Source organism: Oratosquilla oratoria, chromosome 7 (assembly GCF_046742065.1).
Source record: "Oratosquilla oratoria isolate Oo_2021 chromosome 7, ASM4674206v1, whole genome shotgun sequence".
NCBI classification, from domain to species: Eukaryota; Metazoa; Arthropoda; class Malacostraca; order Stomatopoda; family Squillidae; genus Oratosquilla; species Oratosquilla oratoria.
The window spans coordinates 37,965,063-37,989,152 of NC_134783.1; the positions used below are offsets into that span (position 1 = coordinate 37,965,063).

The 24,090-nt window shown below is 39.4% G+C and overlaps 2 protein-coding genes across 5 annotated transcripts in view; one reads left to right on the forward strand and one right to left on the reverse strand.

Annotated features, from left to right (window-relative positions):
* Window positions 1–7,407: 7,407 nt before the first annotated feature.
* Window positions 7,408–23,026, reverse strand: geminin (geminin DNA replication inhibitor). Of its 3 annotated transcripts, none has more exons than XM_076188001.1 (5): window positions 22,776–22,911; window positions 12,893–13,005; window positions 9,442–9,656; window positions 9,080–9,273; window positions 7,408–7,760 (listed from the first exon to the last, which is right to left on the reverse strand). In XM_076188001.1, the coding sequence occupies exons 1-5, from the start codon at window positions 22,836–22,838 to the stop codon at window positions 7,737–7,739; spliced, it is 609 nt and encodes a 202-aa protein (XP_076044116.1). In that variant the 5' UTR covers window positions 22,839–22,911; the 3' UTR covers window positions 7,408–7,736. The 3 variants fall into 3 exon arrangements, with proteins under 3 accessions (XP_076044116.1, XP_076044117.1, XP_076044118.1); XM_076188002.1 differs by having other exon boundaries at window positions 7,414–7,760; window positions 22,888–23,026; XM_076188003.1 differs by having other exon boundaries at window positions 7,421–7,760; window positions 9,457–9,656.
* Window positions 23,027–23,309: 283 nt separating this feature from the next.
* LOC143027075 (ubiquitin-protein ligase E3C) overlaps window positions 23,310–24,090 on the forward strand; it is a 36,090-nt gene continuing 35,309 nt past the window's right edge. Inside the window, exon 1 of one of the 2 annotated variants that reach the window (XM_076188006.1) lies at window positions 23,310–23,407. Coding sequence is in view for 1 of the 2 variants with exons in the window: in XM_076188005.1 (XP_076044120.1) it covers window positions 23,523–23,527 (5 nt within the window). In the remaining variant the exon portion in view is untranslated. Of the gene's footprint in view, window positions 23,408–23,507; window positions 23,528–24,090 lie in introns of those variants that run through there. The other variant, XM_076188005.1, reaches the window with a different exon arrangement.

A 24,090-nucleotide genomic window follows, 5' to 3' on the forward strand; every position in this document is an offset into this window, starting at 1 on the left:
TAGCTGAGAAAATTTAGACCATTATATATATATATATTTTTTTTTTTATCACAATTATTCAACATTCACTGTTTAACAATGGCGTGTGAATAGCGATGTTTGGCCACTCATACATCACACTTCCTAAGATTCCCGTCAATGCCGTTATATCCAAACCCTTGACTCTACCACCTCATGAATGTTGCAAACTACACTTTCACGTCTTCAAACACACGGAATCTGATGTAATTGTCGTGGTGCCGCCGCTAGCATGGGACACTAATGGGACAAAGGGCCCACGTGGCACCAAGCCAAGTGGTTAGTCCAAGCGGGAAAGGCTAGCGTGGCATCCCAGCTACCCAGGTGCGACCCATGCGGTTCCTCTAACGGTCAGCTAGGCCGGGCATCAGTGCCAAATATTATAACTGGATTCAATCAGGTAGGATGGCTGCAGCGAAGGGACTCGTTGCAAGGAACATGAGAAGCAGTTGAAGAGAAAGGTGTTGGAGAAAATGGAGACATTTGGCACATTGGGTATGGGTCACAGCCTACCCTGTAAATGGGAGGGTCAAGGGCTGGCCATAGAATTATTATCCCGTGTTTGTGTAACTTCCCCTAGACAGCTCGGCTCCTCATACCATATAGTCTACCAGAATGAAGTCATGAAATGGTATATCTCTTAATGAAGCCTTATGCTCAACCTCAAAGAAGGGCCATACTCAATTAATCATTGCAAATGACATGCCCAAATGACTCTCACCACTGGTACAAAAGTGTGTAATTTTCTTGTGTCAAAGTCACAAATGGACAATTTCCTTCTGTTCAGATCTGTACATCACACACACTGTTCCACAGGATCCCACTGTAGGCTCCCATTGAAACTCCCTCGACTTCCCTGATGCACAAGATGAACTACTTTTATTGTGAAATTAATTTAGGCATGTTATTGCATTAGATGGTGAACCATTTGGTACTGCAGACCTTGTTCATCACCACATTCCACTTAAAGAAAATTCAAAACCATGCTACATACCTACTTACAGACTACCTCATACCAAGAGACAAGTAGTTGATAACCTCATTACAGACATGATTGAGGAAGATATCACAGAACCCTCAGAATGGAACTTTCTACTTTTTGTGGTTCCTAAACCTAATGGTTCCTTCCGCCCTGTGGTGGACTTTTGGGAACTTACTATCCAAGATAGACATCCTATACCTGCATTGCAGGACATCCTACATTCAATAGGTGAAAACAATGTAGTCTTTAGTACATTAGACCTCATGTCAGGATACTTTCAAATTCCCCTTGACCTAGAAAGTAGACCCCTTACATAAAAAGCATTTAGTACTCCCACAGGACATTATTTCAAAAGAATTGTTTCTGCACCATCTTTACATGACTCACGTACAAAGTCTTTGATGGAGTGATGGAACACAATATCTCCATATACCTTGATGACATTATTATTGCATCAAATTCTATGAGTGAACATCTACAAACTCATCAACTAGTTTTTTTGCACCTTGCACAAGCAGGCCTTAAATTGGAACTGTCCAAACACTCTTTCCTTAAGAAACACTCTCTAGGGCATGTAATTCCCAAGGAATTACTTCACAAAACAAAGTTAAAGCTGTATTAGACTTTCCATGCCTCACATCTGTGGATGAGGATCGCTCATTCCTGGGTCTATCAGGTTTTCATAGAGGACTACTCAAAGGTAGCAGAACCCCTTACTTCATTACTTAAAAAGAATGTTAACTTCCTTTAGACACCTGACCAAGAGCAAGCTTTCTTTGGTCTAAGACATGTATTAGCTACTGACCTGATACTTGCCTTTCCTTACTTTAAGCTCCTTTTCATTCTATACACTCATGCATCCTCAAAAGATTTAGCTGCTTTACTTATGCAGCAACATGGTAAACTACAAAGGCCTATTGATTATGCTAGTCACCTGAACAAAACAGAAAAGAATTAGCAATATGCAATTACACATTTTAAAGAAATCATTCTAGGATATAAGATTACAATCCATACAGATCATCAAGCACTTTTACAACTATTCAAATGAGAATTTCTCCGGCAAACTTGCTCACTGGTTTCTCACTATTCAAGAGTTCAGACTCAGTTTTGCTTATGTTCCTGGTAAAGTGAATGGGGTTGCTGATGTCTTGAGTTGCAACATATCGACTATCGCGAGAGCTTTCATACAGCTCAATGTACAGATCCTTTATGGAAGAAAACCATGCTCATGTAGATGCATGTCATTCATGTACTTCACACAAAGGTCATATTAGCAGTCACGTCCTATGTTAAATTACCTGCTCTCAAGTAAACCTTTCAACATTATATCAATCAACCTTCTCAAATTACCCCTTACCCTCCAAAGGAAACCAATACCCATTTGCATGCATGGATCTTGATTCTGTATTCTTGCTCCTAACCAACAATTCAGCCAATAATGTGGCTCAGGCTCTTCTTGACAAAGTAATACGTCCCTTCACAACCCCAAAAGTGCCATTATCTGACAATGGATTGGAAGTTAACAATGAAATTCTGCCTCACCTATGTAAACATTTCAATATCCCTAAAAGTAATATCATAGCCCACCACCTGTGTTCTAATGAACTTGTGGGGCATCAGAATTGTTCCAAGACCTCTAGCCAAAAATTCATATCTCTTAGGACGAACAGAAGCTTATAGTGCAAGCTTGCCTTAACAGTGCCATAAACAGGACAAAAGACTCCCATATGATTTGCTTACTTCAGATGTAGGTCCAATTTATAATTTTGATGATTATGTAAAAGTTCAGGTAGCTATCAAGTATCTTTAAGAGAATTCAAGATGGCTAGTCTTCACAATAAATTTGCAAAAGTAACATTGGTGTAGGAGACACTATGTTTTCTGAATCACTCCTACTTTGTAACTATCACCTAAGTTTCTTGGGCCATCCAAAGAGAGAATAAATAAAAAATAAAACAATAATGTACATGCATATATATATACCAAAGGCTTTTTTCCCCCTTATAAGGGAGGTGCTAAGATAAGAGGGAGGGTGGAGGGGTGTGAAGTGTATTCAGGGAGGGAATGGGTAGGAATGATTTTATGCCTTTTCCTTTTTGGCTACCTCCCTTGTAAGAGGGAAAAAGCCTTGGTATATGTATAAGGGAGGTAGCCAAAAAACAAAGGCATAAAAACTACTCCCACCCATTTCATCCCTATCACACTCCACTCCCCTCTTATCCTGGCACCTCCTGGATGACAGGTCATCTCTGCATCTTGCTCACTGCCCTGGGTCAGAAGCAGTGTCACAAGACACAGCAAGCCCGCTTCATTAAATCTGCAACCCCCCCCCTCTCTATACCCTCATGCAGAAAAGGAGAAGACTGGGAAAAATCCCTTCGGACCGCATCAAATTATTCCTCACATGCTCCCTCTGCCCCCACCCCCCACCCATTCCACCTCATGCATCACATCATCCATACACAACCATTCTCCATTCACCCCTTTTTTCTGTCCTCTCCCGTCCATATACCAACAGCTATTTCTCCCTTACATGAGTAGCAGCAGCAGCAAAAAAAAAAAAGGGCATAAATTCCACTCCCACCCATTCCAACCCCACTCCCATTAATCACCCATCCTCCCTTTTATATTGGCTCCTCCTGGATGACATGTCATCTCTGCAACTCGCCCACTACCCTGGGTCAGAATCAGTGTCGTATGACACAACAAGGCAGCTTCATTAAATCAGTGACATCCCCTCATGCAGAAAAAGATAGGAAGAAATCCTTTCGGGCTGTGTCAAAATATCATTCGTATTACCTCCCTTCTATGCATCACAGCATCATCCATACACAATAATTCTCCATTCACCCTTATCTTCTGTCTTCCCCCTTCCTCAACAGACATTCCCATCTTTCTCAATTCCTCTTTTACACCATCCATCTCATCCTTGGTCGCCCCCTCACATTTATTCCTTCTACACTTATTTTACTAATATTCTCATTCTTTTCATGTGTCCAAACCATCTCAATACTCTTTCATCAACCCTATCTCCCAATTCCCTTTCCATCCCTGCTCTCCTCCTCACTTTGTTTCTCACCCTAACCAGCCTAGCAACCCCTATTATACTTCTCAGGCACCTCATCTCCAATACATTCAAATTCCTCCTCTTATACCCCATACAGTGCTGTTGGCACAATCACTCATTCATACAATCTCCTCTTAGCATCCACTCTCAAATATAAATTTCACATTACACTTTTTAATCCTCCAAGGCTTCTCTCAGTCAACATTTTACCTCCACTCCCTTTCCCCCTACATTCTCACCCAAGTATCTAAAACTATCCACTTCCTCCAGTCTCTCCCTTAATACTCTTCTAATTTGCTGTCACTTTCTCCCCTTGTACATCTCATCACTTTACTTTTACCCACATTTATCTTCAACATAAAAGTTACAAACTTTGATGGTCTTCACAACTGATTGTATCTAGATCACCTGCAGAATTAAATATAGTCTTGATGCTAAAATTGCCATAACTCAGATCCTACTAATCTTCCTCCTGACCAGAAATTCCCACACCTTTTGTAACTCACAATCCATGAAATTGAACCACTTACCAAAACATTCTTCTTTTTTCACTGCAACCAGTGCCTATTTATCAATATTACATCAACAATACTTTAAATATGCACTTATATACAATTTTTTTTACATACGTAACTTGCTATGTTCCCATCACAAATTGTAATCAGTAATAAGTTGTCATAGTCTTATGTTTGTGTTGTTTTAATAAAACTATTAGGAATTAGGTTTAGGATTGAAAAGTCACTTAGGACAGTGACGGCAACATCACCGAGCTCTATTGCATTGTAAGACAGAATAGCAAAAGCCACACTCAGAAAATGGGTCCCAGCAATAAGAAAGGCGTGATAGAACAACTAATATCAGATAGGATGACAGGGTAAGGCAGTCTCAACATAAATAAGCTATGGTAAGAGAAAAACAAATTCAAAACTCAGAATGCCAAAATCAGAACTTAGAATAGGATTAATCATAAAGTATGACAAAGGTCAGATAAGTTTATTAGAAACAGTCATAGTTTAAAAGTCATTAAATAATATCTAGAATATACAAAGTCAGTGAGGAAGTAGAAAGAATGGAGGTTAATATACAAATGGGTAACTAGTCATTCTTGACATGATTTGGTTTAATATCACAAACTCCCCCCCTATTGGAAGGCTAAGACTGTGCCCATTACAGTGGACTTTGTAGTGTGGAATTTAATGAACCATGCCCTTGGTTCAACTCGCCCCAAACAGGGTTTGAATCATCATCATCTCAACCTTTGCCACAAGTAACGACACCCTAACCCACTCCGCCATTATGATAAGTAAATCATAGCAAATAAAAGTACAATGTTTAATTCATTATGTAACAGTTGCCCTGGTCATTTATGTTCCATTTGTCATTAAAATTAGACTTCAAAGAAACTGTCACCATTCTCATTAATGGTCCTTCAAATTCTCCCAACCTCCTCGCTACCATTTGGAGGTACAGCCAGGAGGAGCCAGCACTCAGTCTCTAAATCACTCACAATCTCCCTTTGTCAACTTTGTATTTCTTCCATCTATTAACACAAAATCCAACAGCCAAAAACTCCTCCCTATGTTTAATCGATGACAAATCTAACCTAACCAAGTGTTGCAGACACACACACCTACCCACCTCCCTGACCGTGTGACACAGTGATGGCCACTTACCTGACAAAAAGTCTGAGTAACAACAATTTAGGAGTGCGGGTGAATGTTCAGAATCCTACATTCAAAATCAAATTGGACCAAATTCCACATGATCGGTGACTGCCTAATTGTTGGTCCTATTAGAGTGACAAGGTTAGCTACATGCTATCATTTAATGTACAGAAACAAGAACTCAAGCTAAAAAATATTTAAGAAATGTCATAACACTTATTATATTAGTTATGAAAATATGTTAGGCCCTACTCACAATGTGGGATTATGACAGATTTACCACTACTACATGTACAACTCACAATGAGGTACTAACCCAGGTAACCAAAGCTGCTCCCAGGGATCAGGAAATTGGGGGAAAGCTGTTAAATGGGGTAGCCACGAGTTTTTAAGAGTAGTAGTAGAGCCTGTGTTAAAATGGGAAATGAAAAAGTGAGTGGTTTGAGGTAAAGGATGTGTAATGTCACCATGGCTGTTCAATGTGTACATTGATGAGGTGGTGCAGGAGGTAAAGGCAAAGGTAATGGGCAAGGGACTGGAATTTGTTCAAGAAAATGGAGAAAAATGGAAGGAGTGCCAGTTGTTAATTATTTATGACACTGCTTGTGGCAGGGTCAGAGGAGGGATTAAGGGAGTCAGTGCCAGAGTTTGGAAAGGTATGTGACAGGAGAAAATTGAAGGTAAATGTGGGTAAAAGCAAGGTAAGGAGATGTAGAAGGGGAGAGGATGGCAGTAAGTCTAAAAGAAGAAAGGCTGGATGAAGTGGATAGCTGTAGGTATTTGGTGTCGCATGTAGCAGAAAGGGAGGAATGGAGGTAACATGTAGATTGAGAAGCAAGTAAATGCCTTGGAGGATTGAAGTTTTACTAGAAATAGGCATCTGGGAATGGATCCAGGGGAGATTGCATGAAGGGGTGATTATGCTGGTGGCATTGTATGGGGCAGACTTGGAATTTAAGAGAGGCAGAGGAAAAATTTAAAAGTATTCGAGATGAAAGGTTTGGAGTACAGTAGGAGTTACTAAGATGGATAGAGTGAGAAACAAGGTAGGGAGAAGAGCAGGAGTGGAAAAGGAGACAGCAGATAGGGCTGATGAAAGATTATTGGGATGGTTTGAACACATGGAACAAATGAATGATGAATGATTAATAAAAGCTGTGTGGAGGGCCAAGGTAGGAGTGAACTTCAGGGGATGACCAAGGATGAGATGGATGGACAGGGTGAAGGGGACGTTGAGCAAGAGGGGAATGTTTGTTGAGGAAGGGAGAATGCAGGAGATAGGAATGAGTGGAGAACGACTGTGTATGGATGATACTGTTATGCAAGGGAGGGAGGGATAGGGGGTAGGAGGTGCTTATGTGTGAATGACATACTAATGCAGCCCAAAGTAATTTCTCCCAATCTTCTCTTATTTTTTTGCATGAGGGGACAGAGAAGGAGGGTTGCCAATTAAGTGAAGTGGCCTTGCTGCATTGTTTGACCAAGGGCAGTTGGCGGATGCAGGGATGATATGTCATCCACGGGGAACTGAGATGGGAGGGGTGGAAAAGGTGGTTGAGGGGAGTGAAATGGGTGGGAATAGGTACGAGCCTCTACTTAGCTACCTCCCTTATAAGGGGGAAAAAGCTCTTGGCAGATAGAAGAGACAAGCTGCAATGAAGGTAAAATAAATATGAAATGTATATATAATTTTTTTTATTAAAATATAAAATTCACAATCTATACCTTGAAACAAGACGTCACTATTAAAACAGACTATCAGGAAATTCAAAGTCTTTGTAATTTTAACTTATGGGTCTGTAATACATATGTAGGCCTCCTGACTAATGGCAATGTATAGCACATTTGTAAAGTCTAGGCAAACAACTAAACTAAAAGCAACTTACTTCTTCACTTAAAAAAATATAAAAAACTTACTCCAATTCCGACATTTTTATTTGAAGGAAAAATAAATAACTATCACAGGTAACTACAAACCAGCTGTGCTGCAAGACTGCCATTTTCATTCATCAGCTTCTGTTACAGTCTGAAAAATAATTTTTTTTTGTTTTCAAACCACTTGCATTTTTCTTAATCTATTCTATATGAATGTCCCTCAACACCCAATGAAAACCATGACTGATAATGCTCAGGTGATATTAAGAAATGTAAGCCATTGACAAGCAGTTTCACAGCTATACAACAGACAATACTAAAGTTTCCTCCTTGACAGATCTGTGGGAGGTTCTACGGACCATTGCCACTCACTGCAGGGCAGAGATTTCAACTGTGTAAATCTTAACCTCTTCAATACAAGTCAAATTCTCTTGCACAACACTGTATGCCTAATGTACAATGCATCACACTATTCATGTTATAAAATACAAATCACTGCTGTATTATTCATTCTCTTTCACTCATTTAAATCTATCCAAAATGCCTCCCTTTCCTCTACATTCTTCTCACTACCAGGTCCATATACACTTACAAAGACACACATTTCCCTTCCCAGTACCTTGCAAGAAGAAACCCCTTCACTCCTAACACTCTCCCCACTACTCTCAAACTCACCCATCCCTTTCAATTTTGTTTCACTCAATACCAACACATCCATCTTCTCACAAACATACTGCTCTTCTCTTCCCTTTTACTCTCATCTGTACCACACCCATGCACATTAAAAGACCAAAACCTTAGGGTTCTGATTGTAAAACTCTTCCCAGACCCTCTTATACTCCCCCCCCCCCCCAATTTATTCTATTTTTTTTAAGGAATGTCCCCTTTGGAGTTACAGGGAGCAGGATGCCTAGAACTAGCCTCCGTCCCATTTTAGTTGCCTTTTATGACTTCAGTGGGAACACGCAATATTCTTTCTCCCCTACCACAGGTTCCGGTGGAAATGGAAATGCATGCTTTGAGAAGTGGTACAGGACAGCATCAACTGGGGGAACAGTGTAACAGAGGGACAGTAGCAGTATAATAAAGAAGCATAATTCTCCGAGTAGATATTTCCTCTAACACAGTCAAAATGATGCCAGGCTCTGGTCTGTAGGGGCACCCTATATAGCCCCTGAAGTATCATCTGCATGCTACCGAGCAGAAATTTACCTCTATAACATGCAGCAAATACCTCAGATGGGGTGTATGTATTACAGCATTTTTCAATATAAAGAAAAGGATCATGAAAGATGTACCACACAAACTACATTGAAAATCTAAGGAACATACGTCTACATTATTAAACAGTATAAAACATTGTAGGGACATGCTCAAAAGGCAACAGAGTACCAATAGTTGTACATGTTTTTGTATTTACACTAAACATGGACATAATGTTAAACACCTACAGGTACAACAAGTTTTTACCTGCACTAATTCAGCAAGTTCTTTGGCTTCATCCACCATCTCTTGAAGCAATCCATTTTCTTCTGTAAGGATATTAACTCTCTGTTTAAGTCTATCATTCTCATCGTGGAGGTCTTTATTTTCAATCAATACTTTTTCTAATGCTTGCCTTCGCTTCTCTGCAACACCTTCCCAGTATTCAGGTGGCGCAACATCTGAAAAATTGGACATCAAAATATATGTACTCTAAAATACTGCAAGAAATGTAATTCAAAACAACGATTTGCCAGATCACAGCTATCAATCTAAATACATCATTACTGAAACAGATTATCAGGAAGTTCAAACATTTCATAACTTTAACTTCTGGCTCTTTGTATTACCTATGTCAAACTTACCACTAGTAAGCATATTCACTACTTTTGAGGTTGAAGACTCTTTATCACTGGAAAGGGATGTCGATTCGGGTGGTAAATCAGACTGGTCATCTGTCTGAACAGCAACCTCATTAAAAGATTTTATCTTCTTTGCTGGTGGGGTAGGATCTTCATATATACCATCAGTGCGTTTATTCTTTGCAGGACTCCTTATATCCTCACTGTAATTATTTTGCAAACATGAAAATTGAAACAAGGGCAACAACCATTCCACACACACTCACCCAAGATTCTTGGTAGAGCATATGATACATCCACATAATTCAAATGACATATCACAAAGACAAAATGCACTCCTAGTGTCAATACTCTTAATCCCTTAAATACAATGACAACTACATAGGCATCATGAAGAGTGAGTGGGTATATGAGGATGCTGAGTGACCTCCATATTCTGTGAATGGGCTTATCATATTTTTTGTGGTTATTGACATTCAGAGTGAAAGAGAATGAGTAATACAGCTGTAACTTTATATTTTATAATGCGAGTTTTGTGATGCATCATCGTACATCATGCAGTTAATGCTGTCTGCGAGAATTTGACTTGTATTGAAAAGGTTAAAACATGTTGCAAGTACATCTGGACACAACAAAGAAACTATTACGGTATATAAACAATATATACATTCAGTGTTGAATCATAGAAGCCCTGCATGGACCTCTAGCTTCACTGACACACCACAAAACCCTGTATACTATACAGGACAAGGCCCCAAAAATAATTACTCTGGACAAATACAACACCTATAGACAATCTACACCATTAAATGAAAGTCCTCAAAGTCAAGGACCAGATTAACATGAGGCAAACAAACACAGCCCACCCAATGTACCACATGGCAGAACATCCACACACCAAGAAACATTAAAACTACACCCAAAGACCTTTATTACGCACAGATACTCTCTTCTCTTCCTCCACAACCACCAAATACCAGCCTCCGGAAACATATTCATAATCATATCACTCACCGCTCCATTAACACACTGAAAGACAACACACTGCTGCATGCCAGACCCCCTGATATCCACCCTTCTGAATCCTCTCTCCCACGAAAGGACAGAGTCCACTTGGCCAGACTGCGATGCGGTCACCACCCAGCACTTCTAAGCTACCAGAAAAGGCTGGACGACCGTGTTGTGAACAGCTGCCCAGGATGTAACACTTCACCCCATACCATACAACACATAATGGAAGACTGCATTATACACAATCATGCACGCAAACAACACAACATACACTCTATAAAGGATTTGTGGGAAAACCCAGTTTCGGCTGTGGCCTTCCTTGGGGAGACGGGACTGCTCGGACAGACAGACTAGGGAACGACAACAACAACAACATCCACACATGCCAAGAAAAATCAAAATACCCAACTATCTATATAACACACAAATACCCTTTTCCCTTCCTCCACAACCACCAGATACCTGTCTCCAGTAGCATATCCATAATCATATAGCTCACTGTTCCATCAATTGACTGAAAAAACACATCCATCTCTCTGAATCCTCTCCCCCAACGACAAAGTCCACCTGGTGAGGCTACGGTCCAACCACAATCCAGCCCTTCTAATTTACCAGAGTGAGATGTACAAGGGGCGAAAGTGGCAGCAGACTGGAAATGAGTATTAAGGCAGAGAGACTGGAGGAAGTGGATAGTTTTAGATACTTGGGTGCAAATGAGGCAGGAAAGGGAGGAGTGGGGGTGGAGGTAGAATGTAGAATGAGAGAGGCAAGTAAATGCCTTGGTGGATTAAAAACTGTAATGAGAAATAGACACTTGGGAATGGATGCTAAGAGGAGATTGTATGAAGGAGTGATTGTGCCGACCACTGTTTAGGGCAGAAACATGGAACATAAAAGAGGAAGAGAGAAGGAGTTTGAACACGTTTGAGATGAGATGTCTGAGAAGTATGATAAAGGTTACTAGGCTGGATAGAGTGAGAAATGAGATGAGGAGAACAGGAGTGGAAAGGGAGTTGGGAGATACGGTGGATGAAGGAGTGTTGGGATGGTTTGGACACATGGAAAGACTAATAAAAGAGGTGTGGAAGGCAGATGTGGAAGGAATGAACATGAGGGGGCAACCTAAGACGAGATGGATGGAGTAAAAGGGGCATTGGGAAAGAGGGGAAGTCTGTTGAGGAAGGACGGGAGAGGACAGAAGACGGGTGAATGGAGAATGGTTGTATATGGATGATGTGATCCATGAGGTGGAATGGGTGGGGGATGGGGGGTGAGGGAGTATGTGTGAGAAAAATTTGACGCAGCCTGAAGGGATTTATCCCAGTCTTCTTTTCTGTACGAGGGGATGAAAAGGAGGGTCACCGATTGAACGAAGCTGCCTTGCTGTGGATGTGCTGTGTCTTGCGACACTGCTTCTGACCCAGGGCAGTGGACAAGATACAGGGATGACCCATCATCCAGGAGGTGCCAAGATAAGAGGGAGGGTAGAGGGTGGAGGGGAGTGGAGTGTGATAAGGATGAAATGGGTGGGAGTGGTTTTTATGCCTTTGTTTTTTGGCTACCTTCCTTATAATGGGGGAAAAAAGCCTTTGGTATACATATGTACAAGATGGATGAATGTATCATGCAACTCTTCACAACACATTATGGAAAACTGTATTGTACACAATTACACAAGCCAGCATCACAACATACACTCTACAAGGGATTTATGGGAAAATCCCGTTCCAGCCATAGCATTCCTCAGGGAGATGGTACTGCTCAGTCAGACAGCCAAGGGAATGTCATCACCATCAGCCCTTAAATAATTTTAGGTTAACTGTGTGGGGTCTATACTACCTAACAAATCCAAAAACTACAGACCAGCGGCCCTGAGACCCCAGATTACTCTACCACATGCCCAACACTCCTATGGGATAACTTAACCATGGAGTCTTGAACTATGGCACAAGTACTAGTTTCCTTTTAAATGACCACCACAATAAGGTGTGCGTACTTGTCAGTAAAGGTGGTTCTTCCAAAACACAATAATTATGAGCCAACAACGGTATCTTAAGATTAAAAAATTCAAGTTTCAACTCCCTCCCTCCCCTCCCAGTGACAGTCCAAAATAACTATTTTGCATCATTACTTGCTGTAGTCAGTTTGAAATAACCATGTTAGGGAAGAGCTACCTTATTTCAAGTACATATAAGGAAGACATACATGCATGTATAAAACATAATCCCAGAAAAAAACACAAACAAAAAGTTGAAACCATACATGAATATGAATTTAGACATAATTGGAAAATAAAATACAGGACCCAATGAGTGTTGCTCCTTCCCTGTATACCACAATGAGGTAAACACACATTAGAGAACAAGGTGATGTAATCCAAGTTGGAACCATATATGCAATATAGGCTAGGTATATTTGGAAAACTTACCTCTTTCTTTTCTTGTTTGTTGAATCAACTAGTACACGTCCATTTGCCCCAATAAGAAGCTGTGTCTGCTTCGCAACACGAGTGCCAAATTTTCTTACATTGGGAGTCTTTGCCTGAAAATAAATTACAGTAATCAGGACTGCAGTAATTTTATTTTATTTTTCCTGTCTGTCCAAAACAAAAATAAATGCAGGGATGCTAGACAAATCCATCTGGGGAGGGCAGCCATTGTGGGAGCAAACCAGTTTTGGCTGTCAGGCCTTGTTCTGAAGGTGCTACCTAGCTACATTGCTTCATCCCAAAGGATACAAAATAAAAGGAGAATGCAAATGGGTACTGGACCGGTGAAGGGTGGGTGCATGCAGTGGATGGCCACCTCCCTTATACACACAAAAAGAAGAAAGGAGGAGGAAGAAGGGGTGGTAGGAAGTGTACAGAAACACAATGGCTACTTGGAAATACTAACCAAAGTGTAAACAAGCTACAAAACAATGACATTTGTTGTATGGGGTCTATACTACTCTATAAATCCAACAACTACAGATTAAATGCCCTGTGACCCCAAAATGCTCTACCACTTTTCCAACACTCCCGTGGACCAACTTGACCAAGGGGCCTTGAAGTGTGGCACAAATTGTGTAAATCTGAACACAAATACCAGTCAATACTTATCACATAACCTGGTTGCTGTCAAGTTTTATCATTTACTTGTAAGCCACTGCTGAAGTCTCATTTACACAGGGCAAGTCAATTGTGCAAATTACTTGAACTGGAGAGTAAAGCGAGTAAGTACATGTTCACACAGGCCACCCATATCTGATTTGGACTGTGTGAACATGAACATGTATTTCGTTGCTTTCCTCTCTAGTTCAAGTAACTCACACACTTACCTTGGCTTTCAATTTGCCATGTAAATGAGGCTTTAAGAAATGGTTAAATTTAGTGTGATTACCCATTTCATACAGGATGGTAAGTATTTACCTTACTTTTAAGTACGTAATTAATTACATGGATTAAGCTTGTATACATTTTTTTTTGTAACATCGCCACATGCTTTCTCTCATGCATGCCACTATAAAGGTTACTCCAGTTGATGAGCACATGATGCTAGTGAGGCTTGGGTGTCATCTCTCTTACTGCAGCATTTTCTCTCACTGAGGTATATAACCTTGAAGAGAGGATGTTTTATGCTAAGCTTGAATCTATAGTTGACCAAAGCCCACCACAAACACACTTATTGTCTTGGGCTACTTCAATGCAGTTACTGGCACTGATAGTATTGGCCCCATGGTTCTCTCGTTCTGAACTTCGCAAAGTCCAGAAAGCTGAGGATTGCTGATTCCAGAAACAAGAGCCACACCAATGGACATTGATCACATACTTGTTAGAAGATACTACAGAACTACAGGGTTTATTGAAGTGGAAAGGCAGCTAGCATCTGTAATATCAATGCAGTTACTAAAAGCAGGAGTTGAGGCTATGATCTGTAGGTTGCATGTGGTACTGTCTGTTCTCTGGTATAACTCCCTGACAGGAAAAAGGGCCTGGTTCTCCCTATCTGGAAATGGAAGGGGACCAGCAGGACTGCAATAACTACTATAGCATTACAGTGCTCAGTGTACCAGGTAAGGCGCTTGCCCATCTAATGCTGACACAGGTTCATTCCCATCTATTAGTTTCAGAGGCCTGAACTGCCTGGGTTCACACCAGGGAAGTCTACAATGGGTAAACATGGGTGAATACATTATGAAATAAAGCTTTTTGTAATCAAAATGGCCTCAATTAGAAGCTATGATACAAAATGGTTGCCATCAATCACCTGAAAGCCCTCCCCTTAACAGACTGGGAGCATATGCCTGTATGGACAATAAGTGGGGAGCAGAAAATAGTCATTGGGTAGAATTGGAAGAAGGGACCCAATACCAAAACCAATTGAGGACCAAGATGAACAACAAATGTGTCCTGGTGGACTGGACAAAATAGTGATTCCATCCAACGTGACATTTGTTCCAAGTGGTTTCATGCTGCTTGTCAGAACATGAATCCAAACGAACTAGTTTTTTTTTTTCATATGTATGAACTGCTCCACTGATGTTGGGGACCTTTTCAAAGCTAAAGATTTTCTGAAAGACATAGGAAATAAAGTTCAGTTCCTTGAAAGTGAACTTAAGGATACTGAGGACAGTGGCTAACTTAGAGACAAAGACAGATTACAGGGAAAATGACAAGTTTAAGGAGGAAGTGTGGCTGGAACTGGATAAATTTAGAGTTGAGGATGAGAAGACCCATAGAAAACCCAACTTAATATTCAGTGGCACTGAAGAGTGATGAAACAGAAGATGCACGGAGATGTACTGGAGATGAGCAGAAAGTAAAGGATATAGCAAAGACCACTGGCATAAATGATACTGTACAAATCAAATCATTGATAAGAATAGGGGAACCCTAAACCTCTGGCAGAGATTCAGGCTCAACATCTCAGGGTCCCAGGCTCCTCAAGTTGTCCTGGACAATGAGATTACTAAATGAAATATGAAGGCCATCAGGAATTTAAAAGAGCATGAGAACCTAAAACACATCATCATGCCTAAAAGAACCCTGAATACAACATGGAGATCTAATGAAAACAAGAGATAAGAGAAGCGGAAATAAATAAATAAATAAAAAAATAAATATGTATACACACACACACAGGTAAAAATTTAGCTGTGCACACCTACGCAATATAGCAATAGAAAATTAATTATTACATACATACATATACCAAGGCTTTTTCCCCCTTACAAGGGAGGTAGCCAAAAAGGAAAAGGCATAAAATCATTCCCACCCATTCCATCCCAGAATACACTCCACTCCCCTCCACCCTCCCTCTTATCTTAGCACCTCCTGGATGATGGGTCATCCCTGCACCTTTGTAAATTATAATAGATCAATGTAATGCACTATTTTTCTTGGTGGAAATCAATAAAAAAAAAAGTTGCTATAACATTTTTTCTAATGAACGAAGTCACGGTGGTTGAATGATATGCCAGGTTTGTTTTGATGGGTGCCAAGGTCGAAGAAATGAAAGGATGATAAATTAGTCTAGTAGTCTAACCTAACCAGTGTTAAGTAATCTGGTACCTTAAATTCTAAAGATCATCCGGGTCGTTGTCGTTGTCACGGATGTTGACAGCCTGATTATTATTGTACCTCAGGCAATTAACAGACAATGGCAGAACCCCACATTCTCTCATAAAGTCCATGGAAGCCCAATTGTCTTTGTAACAGTGCTTATTAACGTCACCTGGAGTTAGAGACCACCCAGTCCACAATGTGAAAGCAGTCATCTGATAGTGACTGGACTGGCATGGGGTCCATACCATATCCTAGTGGCTTCTTTGTTAGCAAATTTGCTTGTAGCAAGGTTTTTGTTTTTTATTTCCCAAGAAAATTGCATATTACGTTCAAGCATTATAATTTACAAAATTAATATCTAATTTTCTAATGATACATCACAGGTGTGCACAACTAAAATAATATCTATACATACATACATACATATATATATATATACACATACACACACACATTCGGTCGTAAGCAGCTGCTCCAGGTTTCGCTATGATTAGCTGCTCACCAGGAAAAACACCTTGTAGGTATTGCTGAGAGTATCAATATGTATTCGTGGGACTGGTGGGGTTTGTATCCGATCAAGTTCTTGAGCGAATAGTTTAATACAAAATGGAAAATCAATGAATCAACGAAAAGAGGACTAGACGAATCCAGGATTGAGTCCCCGTTGGGGATAATCACAGGAAAAAACATGCCTGAACGACACTCCCAAAGCGACCAGCAGGTACGAAAGTGATGAATATTTCTCGGGATTTAGGAGGTAAGGTGAAACATTGGAGAAAACCTTGGACACTGAAAGATTTCAGGATTAGTAGAGCAATACGAAACTGAGAAATTAACAACTTAGCAGACGAAGTGATCGATTTAAGATTAGACTACAAAGCTTTACAACTAGAAGTAACCAACCTACGAACAACGAACGAGATAATACTAAGGGAATTAAATGAACTAAAAAGTAAACTAAGTGTGATAAAAAGAGAAAATGAAAGAAAGGAAAAAGAGGTTAAGATGGCAAATGATGAACTGAAAAAAGAGGTAGAAGAACAATTGAACGCAGTAACGGAAAAAAATGGAAGAATTAATCAAAGAGACTGACTTAATGAAATAAAAAATCAGTGGAAAAGGAACACGAAAGTAAAAAACTACCATTCACAGAAATAGTACAGCAGCAGGTAGAACAGAATGCAAAGGAAACTGTGATCAAGGTGATCAAAGAGAAGGAAAATTGGGCGAGAGACACAGTAGCCAAAAAGAAATGTATTGTGGTTTATGGTATAAATGAAAAACACAATGTACACAAATACCAATGGGAAAAGGAAGAGAAAGAAATTGTGAAGGAAATTCTAAAAGCAGTCCAAGAAGAAGGACAAAGTTTAGATACAGAAATCGATGACATACACAGGATGGGAGAAAAAAAAAATCACAGACCAATGAAAATCAAACTAAAAACACAAATGATAGCAGAAGTACTATCAAAAGCGGCAAAACTAGCAAACAGTGAAAAATACAAAAATGTTTGGATAACAGAGGAAACGAATCCTCAGAAAGCAGAGAAAGATAGGGAACTGAGAAGTGCGGCTAAGGAAAATACCGAGAAATGAACGGAGACTGGAGAGAGAGAGAGAGAGAGAGAGAGAGAGAGAGAGAGAGAGAGAGCTAGTTCTGAGACTGAGAAAATGGTACATCAGAAAAATGGAAACAAACCAAAATAGAGAAGGGAAGAAAAAACTAAAAGTGGCATATACAAATATGGATGGTATATCAGGATTAAATGAATTGAATGACTATCAATAGAGAAACTTGACATAATGGGAATTGCAGAGACAAAACTGAAAGATCATGTACCACAAACTTAATATGCTTTTACTACAAGATTGCTAGACATAATACAAGAGAGATTGCTGGGCAGATTGTGCCTTCCTGGACCTACAAAAGGCTTTCGACAAAGTCCCACAAAAAACTACTAAGAAAAATTGAACTAATAGGTGGAATACAAGGAAAATTATTGGAATGGATGGGAGACTTCTTGAAAGGAAGAAAAATGAGAATGATACTTAGTGAAAAGAACTCAAAATAGGTAGACATGATAAGTGGAGTAACCCAAGGCTCTGTATTGGCTTCGATAATGTTTGCTATTTATATAAACGACATGGATGAGGGAATTAAATGCCACATAAACTTCTTTGCAGATGATGCAAAACTATTGAAAAGAGTGAGTAACAAAGACTGTAAATCTTTTCAGGGAGATCTGAACAAAGTCTGGAATTGGAGTAAAGAGAATGAAGTGAATTTCAACATTAAAAAATGTAGTATAATGGAATTTGGAAAAAGCAAAAATAGAATATCCGGTAAATACAAAATTGGATCAAAAGTTACAAAAGTAAATTCAGAGAGAGACCTAGGAGTGACCATTTCAAATGACATGACACCAGACAAACATGTAAACAAAATAGTTGGAGATACCAACAACTTAATAAGATCAATGAAAGTGACCTTTGACTACATGGATGAGGAGATGAAGAAAATCCTAGTTACACTGATAAGACCAAAATTAGAGTATGCAATGGCACTATGGACACCAAGAAAAAATCATAGAGCACTAACAAAGATGGCACCAACACTCAGTATGCTGACATATGAACAAAGATTGGACAAACTAAACTTATCATGAAAGGGAAGGAAATCCTTGACAGGGATGATTAACTTAAATGGGACAGTAGAAATACAAGGGGACACAGGAAAAAACTTGAGGACAGTTACAGAAGAGATCTGAAAAAGAATAGCTTTCCACAGAGTGATAGATACATGGAATAAATTGAGAGAAAACAGTGAGTGCTAAAACTATACATGGAATAAATTGAAAGAGAAAACAGTGAGTGTTAAAACTATACATGACTTAAAGAAAGAACTGGATGCGGAAAGATACAACTGCGGGTCCCTACAAGCATAGCTCTTCTCCCCCAAAATACAACTAGGTAAATACACTCACATACATACATATACCAAGGCTTTTTCCCCCTTACAAGGGAGGTAGCCAAAAAGGAAAAGGCATAAAATCATTCCCACCCATTCCATCCCTGAATACACTCCACACCCCTCCACCCTCCCTCTTATCTTAGCACCTCCTGGATGACGGGTCAGGTCATCCCTGCACCTTGTCCACTGCCCTGGGTCAGAAGCAGTGTCGCAAGACAGCACATCCACAGCAAGGCCGCTTCATTAAATCGGCGACCCCCCATTGCATAAAAGGAGAAGACGGGGAGAAATCCCTTCGGACTGCATCAAATTTTGCTCACACATACTACCTCACCCCCCCTATTGCATCACAACATCCTCCATATACAACCATTCTCCATTCACCCGTCTTCTGTCCTCTCCCGTCCTTCCTCAACAGACATTCCCCTCTTCCCCAAAGCCCCCTTCACCCCATCCATCCACCTCATCCTAGGACGTCCCTTCATGTTCACTCCCTCCACATCTGCCTTCCATACCTCTTTTACTAGTCTTTCTTCACTCATTCTTTCCATATGTCCAAACCATCCCAATACTCTTTCATCAACCCTATCTCCCAACTCCTTTTCCACCCCTGTTCTCCTCCTCACCTCATTTCTCACTCTATCTAGCCTGGGGGTTACTTCTCAGACACCTCATCTCAAACACATTCAAATTCCTTCTCTCTTCCTCTTTTATGTTCCAGGTTTCTGCCCCATACAGTGCTGTTGGCACAATCACTCCTTCATACAGTCTCCTCTTAGCATCCATTCCCAAATGTCTATTCCTCATTACACTTTTTAATCCACCAAGGCATTTACTCGCTTCTCTCAATCTACATTCTACCTCCACCTTTGCACCCAAGTATCTAAAACTATCCACTTCCTCCAGTCTTTCACCGATAATGCTCACTCCCAGTCTACTGCCACTTTCACCCCTTGTACATCTCATCACCTTACTTTTGCCCACATTTATCTTTAGCTTTCTTCTATCACATACTCTCCCAAACTGTCACCAACTTCCTCAATCCCTCCTCCAATCCTCCCACAAGCGCAGTGTCGTCCGCAAGCAACAGCTGGCTCACCTCCTACTTTTCTCCATTTTCTTTAACCATCTCCAATCCCTGACCCACTACCCTTGCATTTACCTCTCGCACTACCCCATCCATGTATAAGTTGAACAGCCAGGGCAACATAACGCATCCTTGACGAAGTCCCATACACATTGTGTAAAATCACAAGAGCGTGAAAATATTTACAATGTACATCTGTGAGTCTGTAATGTAATTTTGTAACTGACAGATTTATTACATGATTGTGTGAAATTAATATCAGTATTGACAAAAAATATATGCAAGATTGGGTACTTGAAATAATATCTGTCTCTTTATTTCAACATGTTTGTCGGGGTGTCCACCATGACAACCACAATGCTGTGGACACAATGGGAAAAATGGAAAATTATGACATCAAGCAAATGTCACTAAATAGAACAATTTCTTTAAATCTATGCGACAGATATAGATGAAAATGAATTATTATATTTTTTTTTTATAATTTAGCATTTAATGTGTATATAAAGCATATTTTCGTCATTGGACACAAATTAGGGTGAACCGTTATTGATGGAGTCAAACCCCAAGTAATCTTTTTTTACAGAAACCAAGCAGCAACCTTCTGACATCTCATCCACTTATCTCAGCACAAGTAAGTTTAACATATTTTGGAAAAACCAGGGTGCAAACAATGGAGGTGTGGTCTATGCTCCATAAGATTCTTTCATCAGTAGTGGCCAAAGAAAACTTATGGAGCAATACCGAGCCTTTGTTAGTGCAATGCTTATGGAGAAAAAGAAGCTCCTTGGATGTTTATACAGACCTCCAGGATCTTAGCAGAGGGATGAGCAACACAATTGCACACCAGACATTACTGTGCAGGGACTCTGATTTCAAGGAAATTGAGTGGAATAACCACAATATAAACAGGGGACCTCAAAGTGAACAAAACTTGTTGGTAAAATTTGAAGTACACAATGACACGGTATAACAATAAAAAATTAAATAATTTAGTCAATAATAATACATCAATGTAATATGTTTTTCTTGGCAGAAATCAATAACAAGTAAAATTTTAGTTGTGCACACCTATAGCATACAGTTTACTGTAATGTTGAAGAGACCTTTACCACCATCAGTTTACTGTAATGATGAAGAGACCTTTACAACCATCAGTTTACTGTAATGTCGAAGAGACCTTTACCACCATCAGTTTACTATAATCATCTGTCGAGACCTTTACCACCATGAAGGATAAATCAGTTTACTGCAATGTTGCAATTCAAACCATCTAATAACGAATTTGCTTACTCCTTTTAATATAGTATTGCAAACTGCACATACTGACTGCATTGCACAACATTAACCTTACATGACTCCCAGCTCAAGGCTAACAGGACTTCTAGACCTTCAGCCTACATGATGATGATGATGAGAAAGGGGATAAAGTACTCCCATGAAAAGATCGTTTAAGGCCGTGAAACATAGATTCATGACCCAGTCAAATCATTGTGTGGGTTCCACCAGCTTACCCCAAGCAGAGTAAATCAGGTGGATCAACATGATAATGTCATAACATCAGGTGTACAACATCATTTGAACGACATTACACCGGAGACTGGTGTATCATGTTTGTCTGTCTCTCATCTGACATTCCTAGGCTCTGACCATGGAGCTAGGTATAGCCTACGCTAAGAACTCTGACAAATTTGTTAACACAAATGTAGCTGCTTCAACTGTTTGATAAACCATCTTTGTTTTGGTAGATGTGGATGTCAAAGAAATTAGTATAAATATGTCTATTTTAACCTAACCTGCATTTAGTAATGCAGTACCTGTAATTCTAGTCCTCAAGGTCATCATCAACATCTTTGACCTCTAAATCTATCAAAACAAAGATGGAGTCTAAAGGAGTCAATGCAACTTTTTTCATTTGTGTATAGCTCTTATCAACATTTTGTTATTGAGTTCTGTACAGAAAAGTATTTAAAATATTGATGCTTTATAATTTACAAATTAATATTCAATTTTCTAATGTGCACTTCTAAAAATATTATATACTGGTATACACATATACCAATTTACGCCTGTCAGGATGCATTCCAAAATCAGCACATTAATAAGTTTAAGTGTGTGCACTTCTACAAATTAACCTGCCCCTCCTCTGGCCCCCATTGCCACTATATCATCATCATCATTATGTGTGGGTTCTGTTCCAGTAACATGCAAACACTTTTTCACTTTCTTGGATTTTAAATACATTTTTTCTATGGAATGGTTGGGTTCGGTTAGGTTACGAGCTATTGGGCAATGTAAGTTTCATGTTAATTATCTGTGATTGCGTGCATCTGGAATTTTACGTTACTTTTTTTTTTTTTACTTCCTTCCGCATTACATACGCCTCACCACAACCTTGATGCCTAATTGTAAATTGGTCAACATATCCCCAAGATTATATATGCAACCATGGCCGTTTCATTTTCATATATTCCCTAGATGGCAGATAAATAAGCATGCACAGAACTGATTACATTTCAATGGATAAGCATTACTTTGTATACTATAATAATAATACTATACATAAAGTATACTGGTGCTTCCAACTCTAGTAGTATGCAAGACATAATAGGCTGATGGTTGTACGGCTATTTATAACCATATACACACAAAAAAAAAAACAATATTAATCAATATATACAACATTTGCGAAAAAATGATACATACCCTTTGAACCAGGCAACATTTCTGGCAGGGCCAGCAAGACCAATCGACCGGCAACGGTGACATGAAAATATCTTTTAAATGCTAAGTTATACAAATTTAAACACCCCTGTACCTTTCTAGAAGGGTCATTTTCTTTGGACAGGATATCTGCATTTTCCGAGGTAACAGACATAATTACTGATTCACAGGATTTGAACACAGCTGCAAGCTTTCCCTCTCGACCACATGCAAGCCAGCAACTGCTCTTTAGTTTGAAAATGGCGGGAATAGGTGGTCCATTTTATTTTCATCATTTTCAGTAAATTTTCTAAATAGATATACTATTTTATTTGATATATAAATATGAAATATACTAGCTCCATAAATTCTTAATTTTTACGTAGATAAATAAAAAGACAACGAAGCAAAATATATATATCGTCAAATGTATAAAACAATTTTATACATATGAATATGAATATTTATTCATATACAATTAAATATACTAACATTACATTTTGATACTTTATTTTAAGTTCTTAATGTAGATAATATACTCAATGTTTTGATTCGACAATGTCACTGTGAGAGCTAATAGGAAGTGTTTTCTTTATTCACCTGGTTGGTTACCAGATCCAAGCTACGACAGTAAGGTTCGTCCAGCAGAGTGACAAATACTAGCAGCTTAAGGACTGATGGCACACCAGCCCACTAATATATACAAGCAGTGCATGAGCATCATTAATAGTGGGCGGAATTGAGTTCCATATGCAGTTAGGCCAAAATATAGTAGTTGACTTTTGGATGTGTTGTAGTAGGATGATAGGCCTAGTCACTGTTGGTGTGAATGTGATGTACTGATGATTTAGTCATTGTACATGAACAGGGAGTTATCAAAAGACGGATGAAGTCTCTTTTAAAGGCTTCAATGGTTTTAGAGTTCACAACAGTATCTGAGAGGGAATTCCAAGGGTTATTGTGTTTATATATATTGCTGGTACAGCATTCTGTGGAAATATTTGGTTTGTTAGTTATGAATCTATGACTTGTAGTACCTGAGGCTGGGGAGAAGTTAAATATAGCTAGGTCAATATGAAAATGGAATTTCTGATATTTGAGCTGAAGTAGTTCTCATGGGATGCAAAAAGTCGCTATGAGTATAATGCAATTTGAATTATCCATCTAGCTGTCCTAGTTCTCGAGATATTGCATTTTGAATGGAATTAAATCGGGCCTATTTTGTCCGAGGAAATCGGGCCGAAATGTGCGGTCTGACTAATCGCCGATCAAACGTAAACAATGATGGTTTTTACTGACAGGCACAATTTTATATAAA

Excerpts from the sequence above, each read along its gene's own strand:
- geminin (XM_076188001.1), bottom strand. The coding sequence starts at position 22,838 with ATGTCACCGTTGCCGGTCGATTGGTCTTGCTGGCCCTGCCAGAAATGT. Across the intron at positions 13,006-22,775 it reads AATGTTGCCTGGTTCAAAGG|GCAAAGACTCCCAATGTAAG; the intron begins GTATGTATCATT and ends ATTTATTTTCAG. Across the intron at positions 7,761-9,079 it reads AACTTGCTGAATTAGTGCAG|ACTGTAACAGAAGCTGATGA; the intron begins GTAAAAACTTGT and ends ATTATTTTTCAG.